At 40.1% G+C, this 23,499-nt stretch overlaps 1 protein-coding gene across 1 annotated transcript in view; it reads right to left on the bottom strand.

Annotated features, from left to right (window-relative positions):
* Positions 1 to 1,219: 1,219 nt before the first annotated feature.
* Positions 1,220 to 23,499, bottom strand: part of itga1 (integrin, alpha 1) — a 68,320-nt gene continuing 46,040 nt past the window's right edge. Inside the window, exons 14-30 of the mRNA XM_058411788.1 lie at positions 22,277 to 22,537; positions 20,826 to 20,956; positions 18,779 to 18,945; positions 18,375 to 18,511; positions 15,494 to 15,604; positions 11,347 to 11,423; positions 9,752 to 9,878; positions 9,364 to 9,444; positions 8,345 to 8,421; positions 8,170 to 8,253; positions 7,179 to 7,287; positions 5,733 to 5,846; positions 5,413 to 5,511; positions 4,183 to 4,293; positions 3,862 to 3,957; positions 3,403 to 3,516; positions 1,220 to 1,756 (exon numbers count right to left, since the gene is read on the bottom strand). Coding sequence (XP_058267771.1) covers positions 1,697 to 1,756; positions 3,403 to 3,516; positions 3,862 to 3,957; positions 4,183 to 4,293; positions 5,413 to 5,511; positions 5,733 to 5,846; positions 7,179 to 7,287; positions 8,170 to 8,253; positions 8,345 to 8,421; positions 9,364 to 9,444; positions 9,752 to 9,878; positions 11,347 to 11,423; positions 15,494 to 15,604; positions 18,375 to 18,511; positions 18,779 to 18,945; positions 20,826 to 20,956; positions 22,277 to 22,537 — 1,956 coding nt within the window. The 3' untranslated portion in view covers positions 1,220 to 1,696. The remainder of the gene's footprint in view (positions 1,757 to 3,402; positions 3,517 to 3,861; positions 3,958 to 4,182; positions 4,294 to 5,412; positions 5,512 to 5,732; positions 5,847 to 7,178; positions 7,288 to 8,169; positions 8,254 to 8,344; positions 8,422 to 9,363; positions 9,445 to 9,751; positions 9,879 to 11,346; positions 11,424 to 15,493; positions 15,605 to 18,374; positions 18,512 to 18,778; positions 18,946 to 20,825; positions 20,957 to 22,276; positions 22,538 to 23,499) is intronic.

Below are 23,499 nucleotides of genomic sequence, written 5' to 3'. Positions count from 1 at the left end.
TTATTGCAAACGTCGCTCTCTCGCTCTATATATATATATACAGTTTTTTTTTACTCTTATATACATTTACAGTACAATCAGTCAGATCCCTCAAGCCTGAGGCGAGGAACGGAATGAAGGGTGAAGGGAGGTCAGTGTGAAATGCTGCATAAAGGCAGAGGGAATGTGCCAAAGAAAGTACACTAGTGATATACCAAGATATATAAATGTAACAGCGGGTTAAAAACAACGTGCTGTTTGTTCATCTGAAGGCCTCCATCGGTGTAAAAGGGACATGAGGGTAAAAGTGAAGGGCAGCTAAAAATGTGATGGACGGATTAGGAGGGATTTTATATTGGTTTGAGTCGCCTGGGATGGTTAGATGAGTGTATATGGCTACTTGAAGAAGCTTTGACCTGATGATATGTTTAGCTGCTTTGGTTTGGATTTCATTTCCACTAGCTTTATGGACCCTCTAAGCGTGAACTGGAATAATACATACTGTATATCCACCAGGGTTTTACGTTAATCCCCAGTTATGCCGTAGACACTAGGGAAGTTTACGATATTTGATATGTGTGTGAATGTAAAGGAGGGAAGTGGAACAGTGAGATTACAGGGTGAAGAGGTGAAGAAGGTACAGGAGTTGAAGTACTTGTGGTCAACAGTCCAGAGTGTGGGAAAGAGGTAAAGAAGCGAGAAGCAGGCAGGTTGGAGAAAGGTGTCTGGAGTTCTGTGTGATGGAAAGATATCGGCGAGAATCAAGGGGGACGGTGTACAAGATGGCGGTGAGACCGGCCATGCTGTATGGTTTGGAAGCAGTGTCACTGAGGAAGATACAGGAGTCAGAGCTGGAGGTAGCAGAGCTGAGGTTCTCTTTGGGAGTGAGAAGGATGGACAGGATTAGGAACGAGTACATCAGAGGGACGGCTCATGTTGGACGTTTGGGGGACAAAGTTAGGGAGGCCAGATTAAGACATATAGACTTGTTATATTTGCTTTTTTAAACCTTTTCTCTTTCTCTTCAGGCCAAAGGAAGCATTATTAACAGTTATTAAACATAGCTAACTGATGTTCATGATTTATGTGCCTAATGTTAGCTGTATATAGAAGTGTAATTACACTGATAGCTTTTAATTCACATGAATGAGCTCAGAATTCAGAAAAGTGGGTGGAGCTTCCGGGGGGAGACTCGATCTCGTCAATCATTCCGGATTCTTATGCCGATTGGCTGATCTGATGGTTATATTTTGCGGGTGGGGGTGGGGTGGTTGGGTTGCAGTTGGAGAAAGGTAACTCGGAATACAGAAAAGGGGGCGGAGCTTCCAGGGGCATGGTACAGACTCCATCCTGTCAATCACTTCGTATTCTTATGCCGATTGGCTGATCTGATAGTGAAATTTTTTGCGGTTGGAGAAAGGTATATTTTTGAGCGATAACAACTCTACTAATGCTTAGTTTATTCCAGAGCTCACGTGCTGGGTTTGGAAAGGCACGTCACGTGAAAAAGACCACAACCAAAAGTTCAACTGCTGACCTTCATGGGTTCTGAAAAATCCAAACCATCTAGATTACATCTTCAGGTACTTCAAGATCTCGGTGTGGATGTTGGTCCGTTCTGTGTAAAGTGTAATGCGTAAAGCGTCTCTGTGGGTCTGGGAGTGTGAGATTTAGACCTGAGGGCTTTGGAAGGCTGCAGAGCTGAAAACTGGAGCCTTTAACTGTCTCTCATATCCTCCTTCATATCTTCTACGGATTTTCTCTTGAAGAACCCGAACTGTAGAAGGAAAAAGACTTATCGTTGTGATACACTGCTGCATATAAGTGAACACACATGATACTAAACGTCAATGTACGGTGGCCCGAGAAGTGCAAAACAAAATAACAAATAAACAAACAAATAACCGCTGATTGGATGAGACATCTGTCGCTCAAGATATACAGGAAGTCCAGCAGGCTGCGGCAGTAGAAAGTGGATTGGTGTGTGTATGAACGCAGCTCTGCTCTTAGAACGCTCCTTACATCCTTTAATCTGGAATAGTTTGGTCTTCGAAACATACCTGCGTTCTTTAGGTGTGTTAGGAGATCGTAAACTAATCTTTATGCCATGATACGCTATCAGTATATCCAAAATCATGGCATATGAACATCCTTCCTCAAAGTAGCCTTGAATGAACTCCATTTTCTTATAAATATAAATATATATTTGTTATTTTCTTTAAAAGATTTAAAATTGCACTATCAAAAAAAAAATATATATATATTTTAAGTGAAGGCAGAACTCCACACGTACAAGAAATAAAGTTAGATACACAATTTCCTACTTATTGTATATCTTGAGTGACAGATGTCTTGTCCAATCAGAGGTAAGAATTCCATCAACAAACTATACCTACCTTTTCTGGTTTGTCTGAATTGTTACTGTGTTTTCTGAATTGTTATTTTGTTTATGGATTTGATATTTTGTTTACGGATTTTTTTATTTTGTTTATGGATTTTCAACATTTTTTTCAGATTTGTTATTTTGTTTACAGATTTAAAAAAAAGTTTTATTTTGTTTATGGATTTTTTATTTTGTTTACAGATTTTTTTTTTAAATTTTGTTTATGGATTTCTTATTTTGTTTACGGATTTAAAAAAATTTTTTTTCAGACTTTTTATTTTGTTAATGGATTTTTTTTTCAGATTTGTTTTTTTGTTTACAGATTTTTTTTTTCAGATTTTTTATTTTGTTTATGAATTTTAAATTTTTTTCAGATTTTTTTTTTTCCAGATTTGTTATTTTGTTTTAGGATTTGTCTTTTTTTTTTTTTTTTACAGATTTTTTTTTTTTTTACGAATTTGTTATCTTGTTTATAGATTTGTTATTTTGTTTATGGATTTTTTTTATTTTTATTGTTTTCAGATTTGTTATTTTGTTTTCGGATTTGTTATTTTGTTTACAGATTTGTTTTTCAGATTTTTTTATGTTGTTTACAGATTTGTTTTTTTGCTTATGGATTTGTTATTTTGTTTTGAGATTTGTTATTCTGATTTCAGATTTGTTATTTTGTTTACAGATTTGTTGTTTTGTTTACAGATTTGTTATTTTGTTTTCCGATTTGTTACATGGTTAACAGATTTTTTTTTTTTTTCAGATTTTTTATTTTGTTTACGGATTGTTATTTTGTTTACAGATTTTTTTTTCAGATTTTTTATGTTGTTTACAGATTTGTTTTTTTGCTTATGGATTTGTTATTTTGTTTTGAGATTTGTTATTGTGTTTACAGATTTGTTATTTTGTTTATGGGTTTGTCCTTGTATTTTTGGATTTGTTATTCTGTTTTCTGATTTGTTATTTTGTTTATGGATTTATTATTGTGTTTTTGGATTCATTATTTTGTTTTGCACTTCTCGGCCTCTGTCTAAATGCCTCCTGCTTACCTTCCAAAGACAAAATATAACCAGTGCCAGTATTAGTAGTCCTATGAGGATACTGAGGATGATGATCCACAGAGGAATTCCACCTCGGGACTCCTTTAAGATCCGCACTGTAACCTGTAAGAGTACACCTTAGGGTAAATATTACATTTTTCATTACATCTGTTATGTTCACAACACAGTCGAGTGACACCCTCCTTCGGGGGGGGGGGCTGGGGGTTGTTTGGCTGGAGTGCCACACACACACACAAATATTTGTCTTTTGAGGAAACCAAAGACAAAGGGCAGAGGTTTGAATCGAACCCTAGCCTCAGAATTATAAAGGAAATGCACAAAACCACAAAAAACCCACATGTCTAATCAAACACAGAAGTAACGGTTAGTGTGAACTCCTCCATGGTCATATTTTGACTCATCACAATGCAGTAAAACACAATCAAGAAAGTCACACACTGATCTCACCTCTCTGAGTTCGTTGTTTTTGCTTAACTCAAAGAAAGTCTGGTTCTTATTCTTCAATTTAGCATGAACCGTTAACAAGAGACTGGAAAACTCGCCCTGGAAAAATACAGACACGCAAAATGAGTGACGAGAAAAAAAAAATAGACATGGATGTTGAATAAAGACAGATCTGTTTTGTTGTGGGAAGAAATAAATATATCCAAAATTTATTTTGTGACAGTGAATTATGGAGTAATGAAAAGTGACTCAGTGAATCAGTGAATCAGTGACTCAGTGACTCAGTGAATCAGTAACTGCTCTCTGTGATGAAGTGAGTCTTACGTGGATGAACGTCTGCTTCCAGACTCTGAAGGTGACGTTGATTTGGTTGAATGGGGCAGGAGGAATATCACAGCTGAACGAACTGCAGGGGTGCGCCGTCTCGTTACAGCTCTGAGAGAGAGAGAGAGAGAGAGAGAGACAGAGAGAGAGAGTGAGACAGAGAGAGAGAGAGACAGAGAGAGAGAGTGAGACAGAGAGAGAGAGAGACAGAGAGAGAGAGAGAGAGAGAGAGAGACAGAGAGAGAGAGAGAGAAAACCAGAGACAAGGAAAGAGACAGAGTGAGAAGAAGAGAAAGAATGAGAGACAAGGACAGAGACAAGGAACATGATAAAGAGACACGCAAATACAAAAGGACAAGAAAGGGAGACAGAATGGGAAACCGAGGGAATGTGTGTGTGTGTGTGAGAGGGAGAGAGAGGGGTAGAGAAAGAGTGAAAAAGTGTTAGAGAGAATGAAAGAGAGAGAGAGTAAACCAGAGACAAGAAGAATGACAGAGAGAGAGAAGGAGTATGATAGAGGGACACACAAAGACAAAAAAACAAAGGAAAGGAAACAGAGAGTGAGCAGAAACGGAGGAAATGACAGAGAGATAAGAAGAGAGAGAGAGAGAGAGAAGAGAGAGAATTAGAGACAAGGAATATGATAGAGAGAGAGAGACACATCAAGGCCAAAGAACAAGAAAGAAAGACAGAGAATGAGACATAGAGGGAATGAGAGAGAGAGAGAGAGAGAGAGAGAGAGAGACAGACAGACAGACAACATGAAAATAAAACAGAGAAATAGTAAAAAAAAAAAAGAGAGTGACAAGTGACAGTGAGACCCAGAGAATGAGAGCAAACCCAGAGACAAGCAGAGGGACAGATGAGAGGACATGAGACACAGCAGGACAGAGAGACCAAGAGAGAGAGAGAGAACAAGAAATAGAGAGATAGAGAGAAAGAAATACATAACAGAGAGATAGAGTGAACGACAGAGAGATAGACAGAGCGGATGAGAGTGAGAAAGACAGATAAAGAGGCAGACAGACAGAAACAGAGTGAGACAGTCACAGGAAATAAAAGTCAAAGAAAGAGAGACAGAGAGAGTTTGTGACCTAAAAATAATTGATTTTTTGTTTGACAGAAAAAAATACAGAATACAAAATACACTCTGTTGTGCACACACACACACACACACACACACACACACACTAACACACACACACACACACACACACACACTGCACTCACCAGCAGATAGTCACTGAGCGTTTCAGCTTTAGGTTTCCGGTTGACCGGGGACTTGGAGCTGATATCCAGAGGGTTCATTTTAGCGACACACTTGATATTCTAAAACAAAAAAACACACAGAGCTCCGTTTCACTCGTGGCTGCTGTTTCACGTGTCTTCTAAGATTTCTAATCCAGATGTTTCCGGCAGTTATGCATCACATGTCTTAACGAAGTCTTTTGAATCAAAGCATAATCTATTCGCCGCGTTATTCTCTTATAATGAAACGAGTCACGTCGGCTATCGATATGCAAAAAGGGAAAGGAAGTAGAAAGACTCACGGCTGAGGAAGTGAGGCGAGTCAGATAGAGAAGGATGTTGTCTCCCAGAGTCTTGTACGGAAACGTGACGTTCAGGTTGAGAGGAGGACTCTGCCTCGCTGCGTCTCTCTCGATCTGGAAAACACAAGCAGATTGTAAAGCGGACTGTAATTCAGTCCTGATCAGATTTCAGTGAGTGTTTTCTCCTGTGCTTTTTCTTACAGGAAAACGACTTGAATTGGTGAAATCACAAGCTTGGGTCGGGGTCAGAGCGCATGGTCAGCCATTATGCAGTGCCCCTGGAGAAGGGTAGGTTAAGGGCCTTGCTCAAAGGCCCAAGTGGCAGCTTGGCGGTGCTGGGGTTTGAAACCTAATCTTAGCTTTAAACACCTGACACACATGTAATGATTTTCTAATTATGTGACAGTTCCCTGCAAGACCACCAGAGGGAGTGCTGGCTGGTGTTTTTTAAAAATAAAAGCCATCCATCCATTTTCTATACCTGCTTTATTCCTAATTAGGGTCACGGGTGTCTGCTGGAGCCTATCCCAGCACACACTGGGTGAAAGGCAGGGGTACACCCTGGACAGGTCACCAGTCCATCACAGGGCCACATATAGACAGACAACCACACACACACTCCTATGGGCATTTTAGAATTACCAATCAACCTAATGTACATGTTTTTGGACTGTGGGAGTAAACCCACGCAGGCATGGGGAGAACATGCAAACTCCACACAGAAAGGCCCCTGTCGGAGTTTCATCCTTGTCTGGTTTGTTGCGTGTGTTTTGTGCCTCCTATTGTTCTGATGTCACCTGTTCCCCATTAGCCCTAATGTTCTGGCCTATATAGAGGAGCCCTTTTGTACCTGTCTTCCTCAGTCATTGTTTGTTTGTTTATTTGTTTCTTTGTTCAGGCGCTGTCATGTCCTTGGTTTCCATGCTCACGTTATGTTTATTTGCCCCATCTCCTGTGTTAGTTATGTTTGATCCATGTTAATAAAGCAGCGCTTCGTTTTATCCTTAACATGGGTCTGTTACTCGGTGTGCAGGAGCTCACGGAGATCCGGGTTCGATCCCCGCTTCGGGGAGGTGTCTGCTGGATTTTACACACAGGTGAATGAAAGAAGGATTTGGCTGAACGTGTGTTGTGATGGTGTCCCACAATGTGGCATGGTCATATTAGAGTAGGCTTAAATTTCTGTGATTAAAAATTGAAGTGTGATAGAGAATATGTGAAAAAGAAAGCATAGAAAAATAAACAATGATGATGCAAATCCGGATCTTTCTATGAACAGCCGTGTTTCATTCCTCTTACAGCAATTGCAATGTAATATTCCGCAACATCCACAAAACAAGCTAGCTCCTCATACGTTAATCACTAACGTTATAGCAACTATAAACAGACGTTTTTTATTTTCACAGCTGGCCAAATAAAACATCTTTCTTACTGGAATCTTCTTACCATGTAACTGATGTTCATCTCCTCTCCGATCAGGCTGGTGTCGTTGATGACACTCGGTGCTTTTTCTCCCTCCTTCACGATGATAGGATCCTCCTTCATGGTCTGCTTCCTAAAAAAAACAACAACAACAACAACAACAAAACCCTGAATATAAAGCCTCAGGGTCGCTGAAACTGGATTGGAGAAGATCGGGTCCAAAAAAAGAAAAAACATTGCTTGATGAGCTGAATCCATAAATCCCCAGTATGGGGATCTGTACCACTAACCTGCCATGTGTCAGCGTGTCAGCATGGTGGTGGTGTAATGCTGTGGTTTACTTCCTGTTTGAAGTCTGAGCGCTAATAGACACTGACCACATGCATAACCTTATGGTCATAACACCTTGTGGAAATCCATGTGATGATCAATTCGGGCTTTTCTGAGAGGATCTTAGTGTTTTGTTAGCAATAAAGCAGCTGGAGTGAGTGTTTAGGTTTCATTAAGCTTTAGACTGTCACGAATCTCCTCCTCACAGCTTTACATGTCTCCGCCCCGTCTTGTGCCCTGACTGGTCTCACCAGTTTTGTGTGTGTAGTATTCAGCACCAAGTATTTGTTCAGCTATATACCTGTTGATACAGAGCCTTTTGTCCATGCTCATGTAACACCCCCCCCCCAACAGTGTCTTCTGCTCTCCAATAAAACGGTTCCATTTTTAATCTTGTCCAGGTTTCTTCTTTATATTGTCTCAAGAGTTTTTTCCCTCACCACTGTCGCCTCTGGATTGCTCATTAGGGATGAATAAAAAATTATTATTATTATTTAAATTATTATTATTTAAATTATTATTTACATTATTATTATTGTTTTAATTACTATTTACATTATTATCATTATTTTAATTATTATTTAAATTATTATTAAATAATAATTTTTTATATCCCTATATATAGTTCTGAGACAATGTCCAGTGTACAAAACAAAACAAATAAAAGTGAAGTGAATGGACTCACGCAGTGAAGGTCAGACTGGCTTCGTATTTCACCGCGATGGTGATCGTTTGGGACTTCTTCTTTCCTCCTTTCTCTTCGCTATCACTACGGCAACAAAAACAACAACAGTTGGATTCAGAGTACAGAGACGACACATGCGGCTCGTATAGATCGGGATCGCGGTATAACGTCTCACGTGGTGGCTGTAACGTTGATGACGATGTCTTCGCGAATGTGAGACGGATTGACCTCGAAGAGGATCTTGAAGTCTTCCTGTGGGAGCAATGCAGGGGGCAGTTATCCTTCTGGTTCCTCAGGTATCAGTCAGTTATGTTAGAATGGTGTATCATGATGTTAGGATTCAGATTGAATTTAATATCATATTCAGGCTGTGTTTCAGTCAGCTCCTAGTTCAGTAGTCAGTAGTCTGTCTCTATTTGTCTGTCTCTCTCTGTCATTCTCACTCTAACTCTGTCTTGCTCTCTCGCTCTGTCTGTCTCTTTATCTGTCTGCCTTTCAGTCAGCTCCCTAGGGATCTCTCTCTCTATCTGTCTGTCTGTCTCTCTATCTGTCTTTCGCTCTGTCTGTCTGTCTCTCTTGATCTGTCTGACTCTCTCTCCCTCTGTCTGTCTCTTTCTCTGTCTGCCTCTCTCTCTCTCTCTGACTGTCTCTTTCTCTGTCTGTCTCTCTCTCGGTCTGTCTGTCTTTATCTCTGTCTGTCTCTCTCTCTCTCTCTGCCTCTCTCTCTTGCTCTCTGTCTGTCTCTCACTGCCCTGTCTGTTTCTCTTGGTCTCTCTGTGTCTGTCTCTCTCTCTGTCTGCCTCTCTCTCTCTCAGCCCCAGCTTCATTTATAAACAGAATGATCCTCTTATTGTTGCTGCTGTAGCTCTCCGATGATTACTGATATATGTTCGAGATTTTTAACTTCATCTGACGTTTCATATACGGTTTATTTGAGTCTAACAACTTCTAAATCCAAACCTAAAGTCTAAATCCACTCCCTAAACTACGATCCTGCTTGAAGCACCATGACAGAAACTACTTTCCATAGTGTACCTTAAACATCATAAATCAACCACAGTGAGTCAGAGTCATGTATACAATATACTGAGTCACTATCTATGGAGCTATGGATAGAGATGCGCCTCTAAATACTGGATTTTTTAGTATTCAGGAGGCAAATCTGTTGTGAAAAGTTGCCGCTGTATCTCTTACCTGCGCGTTGGATTTGAGGAACGGATATCCTACTGCACACACGGTTTTGGTGTGATTCAACTCACAGTCTTTTTCTTTAGGCTATGGGAAAATAAAATGATGCTAAAGCTGACACAGTGATAATAAACAAGATATAAAATAATGACCTGATACTGATCTAAGAGGTTTGCAGTGATACACAGTTCAGATGAGCGACCAATTAAAGGAAAAAACAACATAATGTGTGTTAGGATAAATTCACTGCTCCGTACAATAGATTCTACAAACCCATGGAACTTCCAGTAAACAGTATCCAAAGGTCCACTGGATCCCTGAACATCTTACTAACACACACTTTCTGTTTTTCCTTTAATTTCTCACCCATCTGTGAGTTTTTAGATCGACTGACCTCGACTTTGACGTAGTTGATGTTTTCCGTGGTGCTTAGTGTGACCTTGGTGTTGTACGCGTTATCTCCACTGTTCTTGATGTTAATGCTGACATGGAACTTCTCCTGGTAGGCCTTAATGAGAAGTCTGGGGTGTCACAATACAGAGAAACAGGCATTAGGGAACATTAAAGAGCTGAATGATTTGGCTAGAATGAACACATCCAATCCATCCATTCGTCTGTCCATCCATTCTTTCATCCATCCGTCCATTTATCCATGCATTCATCCAATCATCTTTCCATCCAACCATCCATCCATTTATCCATCCAGTCATTCATCCATCCCTCCTTCCATCCAATCATCCATACAAACATCCATCCGTCCCTCCATCCATCCAATCATCCATCCCTCCATCCAATCATCCATCCATCCCTCCTTCCATCCAATCATCCATCCATTCAATCATCCATCCATCCATCTGTCCATCCGCCCATCCATCTGTCCATCTATCCAATCATCGATTCATCCTTCCATCTGTCTGTCCATCCGTTCGTCCATCTCTCCATCCATCCATCCAATCATCCATCCAACCATCCATGAGGGATATAGTAGCTTAGTGGTTAAGGTGTTGGAGTATTGCTCAGAAGGTTGTGAGTTCCAATCCCAAATCCACAAAACTACCATTGCTGGGCCTCTGAACAAGGCCCTTAACCTTCAATTGCTCAGTTGTATAAAAAAATGATATAAATTGTAAGTCGCTCTGGATAAGGGTGTCTGCCAAATGCCAGAAATGTAAACCTTCCATCCATCCATCCATTTTATGTACCACTTATCCTACACATGGTCACAGGGAACCTGGAATCTATCCCATGGCACTCCACAATGGCAAAAACCCACTGCAGGTCAATCACACACTCATTCATGCACTACAGACAACTGAGATATGCCAATCAACTATGACTTTGGACTGGAAGAGGAAATCTGATAAAAAAAACCCTGAAGCTTGGAGAGAACATGCTAACTGAAAACACACAGGAATGGAGGTGCGAGGCAACAGTGTTGATCCCTAAGCGACTGTGCTCCCGGATCACTGCATATGGACATCCTGAAACAATGAGGCGTCATAGCCTCCTTATTCCTATCTATAGTATGTACAGTAATAACAGTAGTTTCTGCTATTTTTTAACAAATCAAATTCATTATATAGAATCCTGAACAGCAGAGATTCAGGATCAACTCATTTATATAAAGGGCAGACAAGTCAGCCACTGTAAAAAAATAAATAAAATTAAGTAATATCAAATAAAATCGATCTCAAGTCAAATTATTATATAGTCTAATCATTTAAAAATCTGACACGTTAAATAAAAAAAATAAATGTCTGTGACTGCTTGTGACCACTAGAGGGCAATCTGAAGCAAGAAGTTTAAGGTTTGTTCACGCCATACACATTTTTTTATTGTTATTATTTTTATGATTATTTCTGGATGTTTGTTAAGGTTCGAATGTTGTTAGAACGTTGTTCTGATGTTTGAACCTCTTAGCAAACGTTTTGGTCTAAAACATGGACCAGTTATACTGCTATAATGTTTCCAGTGCAGTAAAATGGTTACCTGGTGACATTTGCTGTAGCATTGAGCTGTAAATTAGCGACGCACTTCTCCTCATTTCCACAGTCTACTAACGCCAGCTGAAAAGAAAATAAATTAGCAAATAAATAAATAAATAGATAAAACCAAAACATGCACAAAAGTTGCGAGGTTATCAACTCTGACATATCACCTAATAATATATATATATACACACACGTTCTTTGCACATTCATATAGGGATATACACCGATCAGGCATAACATTATGACCACCTGCCTAATATTGTGTTGGTCCCCCTTCTGCTGACACCTTTCTATCAGAACCAAGCCTTAACTACTTCAGCAATTTGAGCAACAGTAGCTCGTCTGTTGGATCGGATCACACGGGCCAACCTTCGCTCCCCACGTCCAATAATGAGCCTTGCCCATCCATGACCCTGTCACCGGTTCACCACTGTTCCTTTCTTGGACCACTTTTGATAGATACTGGCCACTGCAGACCGGGAACACCCCACAAGAGCTGCAGTTTTGCAAAAGGCCACTAGGTAAAAAAAACCCGCCCCCTGAGCTCTGTCCTGCTAAACTACACATACTGTCCAGACTTGACATGAAATATAGTACATCATGCTCACATACAGGGAATAGAAGGAGGCACCGCCCACCCACTCCGCACAGCCCATAAGCCACTCCCAGCTACTCAAACTGAACAGCAGGAAGCCTTCAACCTCCATATATAAATCCCCTAGAAAGGTCAAATTCTGTTTGGTCACCCATGTACTGTCTAAATATGTCATGAAAAACGGCGTGTTTGTTCAGTTATAATCCTCCGCCGCTTCACACAAACATCTCCGAGGATCGGATACTGCCAGAATCGCATCGTTCCTCGTGGTGTGTGGGCAAGTGCTGTTTTTGGACTAAAGACAACGTCAACATTGACAGGAAAGAATGGAGGAAATTTGTTCGAAAGAATTGTTCTATCAGGATTTACGCATACAACTAGCCACTGCGCCAAACCTTAAAAGGAGACTGAAATATTAATAAGTCCGGGTTAAAATTGGCGTGAAATCTTTTACACCATGCACAACTAAAAATTCAACACAGACTTTTGCTTTCAACAGACTTTTGCTTTCAGCGAACGATTAGCAAACGATATCGGACCATGCGCTTTCTGGGGACGTTTGAGCCAAAGCAACAATAGACACTGACTCAAGTCTACGCAAAATATTTACAGCGCTATTAGATCCATACAACTTTATCTTATAGAACATGTTTTCTGACGTTTCTTCAGTTCTCCCCTCACTTTTTAACGTTAGCTCCTCCCTCAGCTCCGGTTGGAATTGTGCTTTCATCCAATCTCCTCATATACAATCTCTCATTAATGTGTACAGAGACATTCAGAAGAGAACTCTATGCTGCTCTGGTGAGTTTATGTAGATAGGACAGTTTTGTTAAGTCACAGCTCCAGGGTCCTGGGTTCGAGTCTGAGCTTGGGTTACTGTCTATGAGGAGTTTTATATGTTCTCTGTGTGTGAGTGTGTGTGTGTGTGTGAGGTTCCTCTATGCAGGGGTTCTCCAGGTTCTTCCAATCTGCCCCAAACACGCTGTTAGGTGAAATGGCTGTGCTTAAGCTCAACCGTTTGATGAGTCTGTGTGTGTGTGTGTGTGTGTGTGTGTGTGAACGAGTGTATGAGTTTTAACAAGTACGTGAATGAGTTTTTGAGTGTGAACGAGTGTGTGAACCAATGTGTGAACAAATGTATGAGAGTGTGTATGGGTGTGTGAATGAGTGTGTATGTGAATGTGTGTGAGAGTGAGAGTATGGGTGCATGAATAAGTGTTTGTGTATGAGTGTGTATATTGGTGCATGAATAAATGTGTGTAAATGTGTGTGTGAGAGTGTGTACTGGTGTGTAAATGAGTGTGTGTATGAGTGGGCTTGTGAGTGTGAGTGTGTATGGGTGCAGGAATGAGTGTGTGAGAGTCTGCGTATTTGTGTATATGTGTAAAAGCGTATTGGTGCGTGTGTGTTTGAGCGTGGATATGTGTGTGTGAATGTGTGTGTGTCTGTGAGTGTGTATGGGTGTGTGTATGAGCGTGGATATGTGTGTGTGTGTGTGTGTGTGTATGTGTGTGAATGAGTGTGTGTATGAGCTTGGGCATGAATGTGTGCGTGTGTGTATGTGAATGAGTGTGTGTGTGTATGCGTGAGTGTGTATGTGTGTGTGAATGAGTGTGTGTATGAGCGTGGATATGTATGAATGTGTGTGTGTGTGTGTATGTGTGTGTGAATGAGTGTGTATGAGCTTGGGCATGAATGTGTGCGTGTGTGTATGTGAATGAGTGTGTGTGTGTATGCGTGAGTGTGTATGTGTGTGTGAATGAGTGTGTGTATGAGCGTGGATATGTATGAATGTGTGTGTGTGTGTGTGTGTGTATGTGTGTGTGAATGAGTGTGTATGAGCTTGGGCATGAATGTGTGTGTGAGAGTGTGTGTATTAGAGTGAGTATGTTTGTATAAGTGTGTGTGTGTGAGTGTGTATAAGTACGTGAATGAGTGTATGTATGAGCTTGGGCACGAATGTGTGTGTGTGTGTGTGGTGTGTGTGAGAATAAAACCCATGCCACTATAACACCATTAAATCATCATGACCTACTTTAAGCCACACATCCTCTTCTTCTCTAGCCCAGCTTCAGCTCACAACACATTCCCAATCATCGGCGAAATCCGATATCCGATATTCCCGATTCCCGGCGGAGTCGCAAAGAGAGCGTGAGAGTTTCCCAGCTCCATCAGATTCTCATTACGGCTCTGAGTGGGAGAAAAGCGCTCTGTCTCTAAAGAGCGGAAAATCTCGGAGCACTTGTGAAACACTTTGCTGAACTTCATGTGGATCGCTCACAGCTGTTCCTCATAGCGCCGGCGTTCCAGACTCGACACTAAATTAGGAACACCGGGTGAAGATAACGTTAATCTCACCCAGAAAAAAAATCCATGTCTCTGATTAACTCTTCTTGGATATCTGATTTCAATCTGCCGAATTTTTCCATTTAGGGACACAATAAGGGGCGGGGCTACGCATGACCTCAATGTGTTTGATTTATTTTTTTATGCAGGAGTGGATGCATGATAAATCCATTAGCAAATATTGGGGATTTCATGAGGGGAATCTCATAAGCTCCATGAACATCTTCCATTAGCTTTTTTTTTAAAAAGATTACAAATTCAAGTATTAGCACTAAACTAGCCAGCTAGTTCTATGCAATGCCAAGAACACAGGGGGGCATTTCCAATTAGCACATTGTTGGTGTTGTTCTTTCAGCTGCCCCCTGTTTGGGTTGGGTTGGCACAGGTTTTACACTTGGATGCCCTTCTTGTTGCAACCCTCCCATTTAATCCAGGCTTGGGACTGGCATGGAGAGTTAACTCCAATGGCCGGGTTAGCACCCTGCCCGGGAATTGAACCCGGGCCGCAGCAACAAGAGGGCGAGATTCTGCCGCTGGACCACCAGGAGGCTCCTGCGGTTCTAATTTGCATAATTGTGCATATTTAAGGTAGTGAAATGTTACTAAGCCAATTTTAGCAGTTCATTAGGTTTTTGGTTCCATCTTCAGCACTGAATGTCTCACTCCACAGTGGTGGTTAATATGAAGCTCATATGAAAGTAGACACTCAGGACTTTGCAGTGTTTTAGAAGTATTTCTGTGTTTTTTCCTAGCCTACTAGGTGATGATATATTCATAGCATAGTTCTAAATGAACCAAAAACAGTTATTTTTTTCCACGTAAATGTTTCTATCTGCAAAGTAATCGTTGATATCAAACCCATTTCTGTTCTCAAGTGCTTAAAATTTGAAGGTGTTGATCTTCAACCACTAAAATCCCATGTAAGGTCATCCACCAGAGGGAAAAACACACGTCTAAAATGAATCCTGACTCATTTTAAATCAAACGAGTGACCATAAAATAATTCAGTTGTTGACACTGATTGAAAATGTCCCATAAGTCCATTTCCAAAGACAGTAAAAAGAGCTGCTTTACATCATTATACAAACATCGGCAAGCTGCTAACACACACCAACACGTCCCTACTCATATGGCATCAAGTGTTTGCTACTAAAACCACCATCCTGTTAGCGTAAAAGACTAAAAACAATAAAAGATTTGTTACCGTTTTATTTTGTGATGTTGGTAAATTCCCATCCAGCACTGGACCCTTGTCTACATCCACTAACCCGAAGTCCAGAGACACCATCAGTGGATCCCTGAAGTCTAATTTTTCCTGCAATGAAAGAAAGAAAAAAAAAGAAGAAAACATGGCACATCTGTCAAGGTCACGACCTTTCTGGCCTCATTACATCTGCGGAAGCTTTAAATCAAACCGTACTTATCTCTAGTCAGGTCCAAAACTCTGCGTCCAGTATCAATACTGTCCAGAGCTGTAGTGATTACTGTTGTGCTACAGTACAGGCTAACATTATTTGCTTAAAAAGCTGTACAAATTAAAGCTAAAGATATTTCAGGTGTAGTCTATTACACAACAGAACAGTTTACCTGCTAGCGACTGTCGCTAATTATATAATAGTTTACTTACAGAATGTTAAGGAACTTACTAAGATTAGCATAAATTGTCATAAGAGGACAATAAGGAAATAAGAGAGAGAGAGCGTGAGAGAGAGAACATAATGCAGAGGAAAAACAGATATCACGCACTTGTTTTCCTGATGATAGCAGAAGTGATAAATCTGTGATAAAAGAAATTTCTGGAACGTTACACATGAAGCGGAAAGTGGAAAGTTGCACCTCAGCAAGCTATGACAGCTTTTGGGAGGGAGTAAAACATAAGCCTAGCTTTTTAGCATCAGATCGCCAGAGCTTGAGAGTTATCAATCTAGTTAGCTGGCTAACATTACTACAGTTTTGTAATCAGTGGTTGGTTTAGCAGATTAGCAATTTAATTTAATTTTATTTAGCAGATTTAAACAATTATATTCCCTCAGGAACCTCAGGAGCTTTTTGGGAAGGTGTTTCCTCTCAGGAGTAAAACAAAACAAGGCTTAGCATCCGATAGTTAACGATTTGGCTAACTAGTTGGCTGGCTAACATTAAAGCTGTTTTGTATTCAGATGTTCATTTAGCAGATTAGCTAAACAATGATATTCCATCAGGAACTGTGACAGCTTATGGGAGGATTTTATTCCCATTCGTATAACTGTAAACTAGCTTGCTTGATGATAAGGCTAGCTTCTTAGTATTAGACAGTCAAAGCTGAAGTTAACAAACTAGTTAGCTGGCTAACATTAGCACAGTTTTTTAATCAGCTGTCAGTTTAGCATAATAGCTAAACAATTATATTCCCTTAGGAACTATGACATCTTAGGGGAGGGTTTTATTGCCCAGGAGTATAACTGTAAACTAGCTAGCTTGATGAAAAGGCTAGCTTCTTAGCATTAGACAGCTACAGCTGAAGAGTTATCTGGCTAACATTAGCTCAGTTTTATAATCAGCAGTTAGTTAGGGAGAGTTTTATTCCCAGTGGTTTAACTAAACTAGCTAGCTAGATGACAAGTCTAGCTTCTTAGCATCACATAGCTACTACTGGAGAGTTAACAATAAAGCTAACTAGTTAGCTGGCTAATATTAACACAATTTTGTAATCTGCCAGCTGTTCATTTTAGCTAATCTGCTCAATCGTTATACTGTGTTGTTTTAGAAATGCTTAGCATTAGATTATAAACAGTAAAAAGGCAGGTACTGATCTTATTATCACACTGGAAAAATTGGTGCCATGTTTCTGGGAAGTTCTCAAAGTTTAGGGCACAAAAAAAGCTGCGGTACATTTTCTCAGTAAAAAATTAGTCTTTTTAGTCTATCTTTTTTTTTTAATCTACAGAGTAATGCTCTGTTCAGTTTCTGGACTGTCTGGAGGTCATTTCACTGACATCTTCTCTCTGTTCTACAGTACGCTCCAGACATGACTGGTTCTGATCTTCATATATCTGCTACCTGTTCTAATAAAAAACCCAGTAGTTCAGTTCCAGTCCAGCGCAATCCAAAAGCTAGTGACATGAAAGCAGATCATGCCATGAGCGGTGAAATGGTCTCATTTAAGTCAGTACACACACACACACACACACACACACACACACACACACACACACACGCCTCCAAGCCAACACTCCTTTTTGGGGAAAAATATTCCAAACAGAAGGAGAACATAGATCTAAAGCCAAACACAACACAACACTACAGCAGAAGCCAAGTTCTAATCATTAAACTGCCTTAGTGTTGTGACATCATAATTGTTATTTAAGCTCCGCCCACTTTACCCCAAAACCCCCCGTGACTCAGCAAATGTTTCCAGTACATATATATGTGTGTGTGTTTACTATGTATATATGTATGTATTTACTCAGTGTCCACTTGATTAGCTACACCTTTTTTCAGTGTCCACTTTATTAGCTACACCTTTATTCAGTGTCCACTTTATTAGGTACACCTGCACATGCATGTATTAACCCAGTCTGTCAATCATGTAACAGGTCAAGTTAAGTTAAGTGAAGTAGCCTTTACATTAAAATGCACAGTCACATATCCCATCCTTAGAGGGTTGGGTTCAGAGCACAGGGTCAGCCATGATGCAGCACTCCTGGAGAAGGGGGGGGTGTAAGGGCCTTGCTCAAGGGCCAAACAGTGGAAACTTGGCAGTGCTGGGGCTTGAACCCTGATCTTCAGATCAACAACCCAGAGCTTTCACCACTTGAGTGAAAAAAGTGTGAAAAACATCCAAGGAAAGAACACCAGTTCTGGCAGAGAAGGTCAGTGGAGGTCAGAGAGGTGAGTAGAGAATGAGCAGGCTGGTTCAAGCTGATAGGAAAGCTGGGATAATTACTCTCTACAGCTGAGCCAAGCAGAAAAGCATGTCAGCTACAGCAGAACAAGATACTGGGTCTGCTCTGGTCAGTGAAGACTGAGGCTATAGTGTGAGGCTACAGGATAAGCGTGTGTGTGTGTATATATGTGTGTGTGAGACCGTGGACTGATTTACTTGCCGACATGTAGAAGGTGTGTTCGGGGCACAGATTGTCTCTGATGATGACGTTCTTCTGGATTTTTCTGTCGTCTGTTCCGTTAAATCTTGCTCTCGCAATGGCACGCAGAGAATCCAGAGTCAGCGTGTAGTGGATCGCTACACACACACACACACACACACACAGGTTTTATTGTCTTTTTATCTAAACCTACACCTACCTCCTTCAGTAACTGAAAGGAATCACTGATGTGCAAATTGGGTTTCTGGAAGATTACACAGGGACACATTACAGCGAAAATGACTTTTTTTTGTTTACAGCTTTTTACAGGACGTGTCATCTTGTGTGAATGTTTATGATCAAATATGAGAATTCTGACACAGGAAAGAGAGTCTAGACCAGAACAGCGATGAATAATGTCTCACCCGTCTCTGGGTTTGTCTCCTTTTCTGACTTGACGTTGTATTTGAAGCACACTTGGGTCTTCACGCACACCGTGTCCTTGCCGTGGATCTGACATGTCGGCTGCTGCATGTTGATTTTTTTGATGTTGAACTTCAAATCGCCGTAGAGTTCGGCAACATCCCGAGACCTGCGATAATGTAAAAAATAATGTTAATGTTAAAGTTAAGTCGTCTTTATTCGTCACATATACATTACTGCACAGGGAAATTGTTTCATCGCATTGCCCATCCTTGGAGGGTTGGGGTCAGAATGCAGGGTCAGCCATGATAAGGCACCCCTGGGGAGTTGGTTGTGGGCCTTGCACAATGGCCCAACTGGCAGCTTGGTGGTACTGGGGCTTGAACCCCGATCTTCCAGTCAACGACCCAGAGCCTCCACTGTACTGCTACATACTCAAAAGTGCATGCCAGAAAAGGCTGATTATTATGATTTTTTTTATATTCATTTATTATGTGTTTTTAATGTGCTCATTCTAATAAGTTGCCGTTTCCATAGCAACAGCTCACTCGTGAGAGCTTGGACGGTGGACGCTCTGCAGAAGAGACGAATCATATAATTGCTGATGTATAAACAGGTGAAGCTTTCTGTAAGGAGAGATTTATTGAAATTTTTGGAAGGGGTATAGAGCATCTGGAAGCCTGAGTCTGGTCGTTTGGTGGTGCTCACTGCTGCTGGGGATAGATCTGCATGGACAGCCTCTGACCCAGGGGAATTCTGTGGATAGAACTACTTTGAACTGCCACTGCAATGGTCAGCTTTCGGCAGGAAGGAATTAGTGCTGAGTCTCAGAAACTCAGAAATGACGCTGACCTATTAGTTCCTCAAGAGCTCTTGGTTGCACAATTCCACGTGACTATAAACTGGACAGTATAAGGACATTATGAACACTGACATTATTTACTGTCCAGTGTCATGGAAATACGGATGAGGTTCCTTTCTGAGCCTGGTTCCTCTCAAGGTTTCTTCCTTACGTCACCCCAGGCTCTTAGGGATAAATGTTCAGGATAAATAGTGACTTAAGAATTTTGTCTTTAGAACGTTTCTATACTTCTGTAAAGCTGCTTTGAGACAATGTGCATTGTTAAAGTGCTATACAAATGAATGGAATTGAATTGAACTAAACGAGTGTCCAGTATAAGGGCTTTTCCGCTGTGGGAAAGTCTTCAGAAACTCTTTATTAGCTGATATAATGTGAATGATAACACTGAGAAATTGTTTTGTGGATGTTCCACAACATTAAATGTAACTATAAATGGATAAAAAAATTACACATCATTCTTACATTCATGCAAAATGAATAATAGTCGTTGCTGAATTGCTGTAGCATTAAATAAAGTGAATACAAGGGTGAGTAAAGTGAATAAAAGTGTCATAGAAACTTCGGGATCGATGATTAGCGCTCTGTTGTTGATGATTTGTCCTAGAACAGCACAACTCCATGTTTTTGTATTCCATATGCTAGAAATATGGAATAAACAACACTTTCTTTGGAGGAGACTCTCACAGCGTCTTGTTCTGTGTACCATACCGTATCTCCAGGTTATGGACAGAATTGAACTGAATGTTCCGTTAAAGCAGGAAACCTTTATTCTATTAACAGTTCCAGAGTCTAACAGTGACATGCAAATAAAAACCCCGAGAGACTAGGTGGAGGCGCAGCAAGAGCTGAGATAGCAGAGGTTTCACTGGTATTCTCAGCCCCAGCAGCTGCGAGGAGGAAGCGAGGGAGGCCCGTGAGGAAAGGCGCGAGGGAGGGACGGAGGGAGGGATGGAGTGAGGGGGGGCGACTTGGATCTCCTCTGTACACGGCTCTGTAAAAGGAAGCGTGGCCGGGGTTCTGGTGTTTGCTCTGGAGAGTGAGAAATTCCTGTGCAGCTCGTGAACAAGCGGGTTCGAAAAACCAGAATATTCAGCAGCGACAGACTCAGGAGCAAACTGAATAGAAAAAAACACGACACAAAAAACACGACACCTCTATAATGTACACACACACACACACACACTCACCAGTACAGCGCAGCTCCTCCGATCCCTCCGATAGTGACGTCTATAATTCCGTCATCATTCAAGTCCATGATTCCATGAATGGACTGACCGAAGAACTTCATCTTCTCACCGTCACCTCCGGCAGCTATGCGCTAACACACACACACACATACACACACATCTGTGTACAATTCTGTTTATATATTAGCATATTCAGGTACTTAAGGGCAAATAATACTGAGTTTAATTCAACAGTGCAGTTCCAGTATGTTAAGAGATAGCGTGCAGTTGGGTGCCAAATATACTGATAAGTGTGTGGTTTCAGTGTATTAGCGGCGATGTGTTATATATGGAGTCATTTTGCAGTTGTGGTCTGTGTTACAGTTTGTTAAGAAACTGAAAATGTCTACAGCTTTAACCACAGTAACACGTCTTCATTTTTTATTCACCTAAAAGCTGTATTTTTATTTAAAAATACCCCACAATCTACACTTTCTAAGATATCACCATAATAATTAATTAATAATAATAATAATAATAATAAGTATTATTATTGTGATATCTTAGAAAGTGTAGCATGTGAGGGTATTTTAATAATAATAATAATAATAATAATAATAATTATTATTATTATTATTATTATTATTATACTGTAGAATGTGTAGATTAAATAATTAATTATTAAATAATTATAAATATTTCATAATAATAATAATAATAATAATAATAATAATAATTATTATTATTATTATTATTATTATTATTTCCAGAACATGTGGTACTCACAAATGGCTAAAAGTATATAAATATAAATATAAAAATAAATAATAATAATCTCTAAATGTGTCTTGCTCTTTTTTAATCAATTCAACACGCTGTAATGTATAAGTAATGTATCTAATATATATTTCTGTGTAATCAGATATCACTCTCATTCTGATCGGCATTCAGGAAAACTATACAGTAGCACCTTGGCTAAGGAATGCCCTCCCTTATGCATTTTCGCCTTAAGAATTGAAATTTTGCAAGAAATTTGTATCGGCATACGAAGCATTTTCAGCATACGAACGAACCGAACCGGACGGAACACCGGCTAAGTTGCGCGTACGTCCAGGGGGCCGTTCAAAACTCAGTGGAAAGCCAACTGAAGCGAGTTTACAAATTTTATGAATTTTTTCGTAGGTGGTCTGTTCTATTTTTAGCCCGAACTTCCTGTGAGGAGCCTTGACATGGAATGCTTGGCTTGGGTCAGTTCTTTGTAAGCAGCCATACAGTTTACATACGATTCATATTGCTAATATTTTTGAGTAGCTGGAACCATTTATCTGCATTTACATTATTTCTTATGGGGAAATTCGTTTCGCAATACTAATTTTCACCTCCAGAACGAATTAAATTCGTACGCTGAGGTTCCACTGTAATTGGGGTGATTTGAACCTTTACCAGACCGTCCTCTCGGTTCTTATCGTTACCTGGACGTATTTTTCTTGAATCGTGTCGTCTTTGCCGTGGTAGATGTACACCGCCCCCCGGTGGTCGTTCTCCAGCGGCGACCCAATCACTATATCATTAAAGCCGTCCAGGTTGAGGTCCCGAACAGCGGCAATGGCCGTACCGAAGCGAGCGCCGCATGGCTCGTTCTTATTGAAGCTCGTACAGGAAGAGTGTGAATGCGGCGTGCAGCACGTCTGGTTTACCGGACGCAGGGTCATCTCGTGTTCGAACTTGCCATCCTGTCGAAGCAAACAGGCATCAGAACAAATAGCCAGGTATACCGCTACATAGTGCAATAATCACTCTCCGTCCACTTTAAGAGGAACACCTGTACACCAGGTCATTTATGTGTTCATGATATCAGCTGACCATGTGATAGCAGCACAATGCGTAAAACCATGCGGACGCAGGTCAAGAGCTTCAGTTAATGATCATACTTAAGATCAGAAAGAGGAAATCTCTGTGGCTGTAACCATGACATAATTGCTTATGCTTATGACAGATAAGCTGCTGATATTCTGAGACTGTCACACGATCTCTAAATAGATTTCACACAGAATGATGCAAAACCAAAAAAACCTCCTGTTGAGGAGAGATGCGAGAGATCAGAGGGTAATGATCAGACTGATCTGAGCTGACTGGAAGTCTGTATGAACTCAAATAAGCTGTGGTGTAAAAACCTGCCACATAACTGGCTGACTGGTCAACTGCAGGAATGAGCAGGTTCACAGGTGTTCCTAATAAAGTGGACGGTGAGTGCTTATTAAACAAATTTAAATGTCAATTTAAAATGAAAAAAATGAAACTTTAAATAAAAAAGTACAAATGGTATACTATAGATTTTTGGACATGAATCATTTTAGGGACTAAAATTCAGTTAATAATTTTTTTAAATTATTTTACTATCATTTAATATTAAATAATTTAATTAACTATTAATAAATAAATAATAATAAATGTATAATAATAATATATAATAAATAATATTATATAACTAAAATTACATTATAGTAATATATTAAAATATTACAATCTAAATGCTAATACTATTAGCATTAATACTAATACTAAATGCTATTAATTTTGTTGAACTACTAATAATTTATTTTATTTAATATAGTGTTTTTTTAAATAGTTTTTTCCCCAAATTTATTAATTTATTTAAATAGTTCAAATAGTGTTTAAATAGCTCAGTATGGGG

This window comes from Hemibagrus wyckioides, linkage group LG16, assembly GCF_019097595.1.
Source record: "Hemibagrus wyckioides isolate EC202008001 linkage group LG16, SWU_Hwy_1.0, whole genome shotgun sequence".
Lineage (NCBI taxonomy): Eukaryota > Metazoa > Chordata > Actinopteri > Siluriformes > Bagridae > Hemibagrus > Hemibagrus wyckioides.
This window is presented reverse-complemented; position numbering and strand designations above follow the sequence as displayed.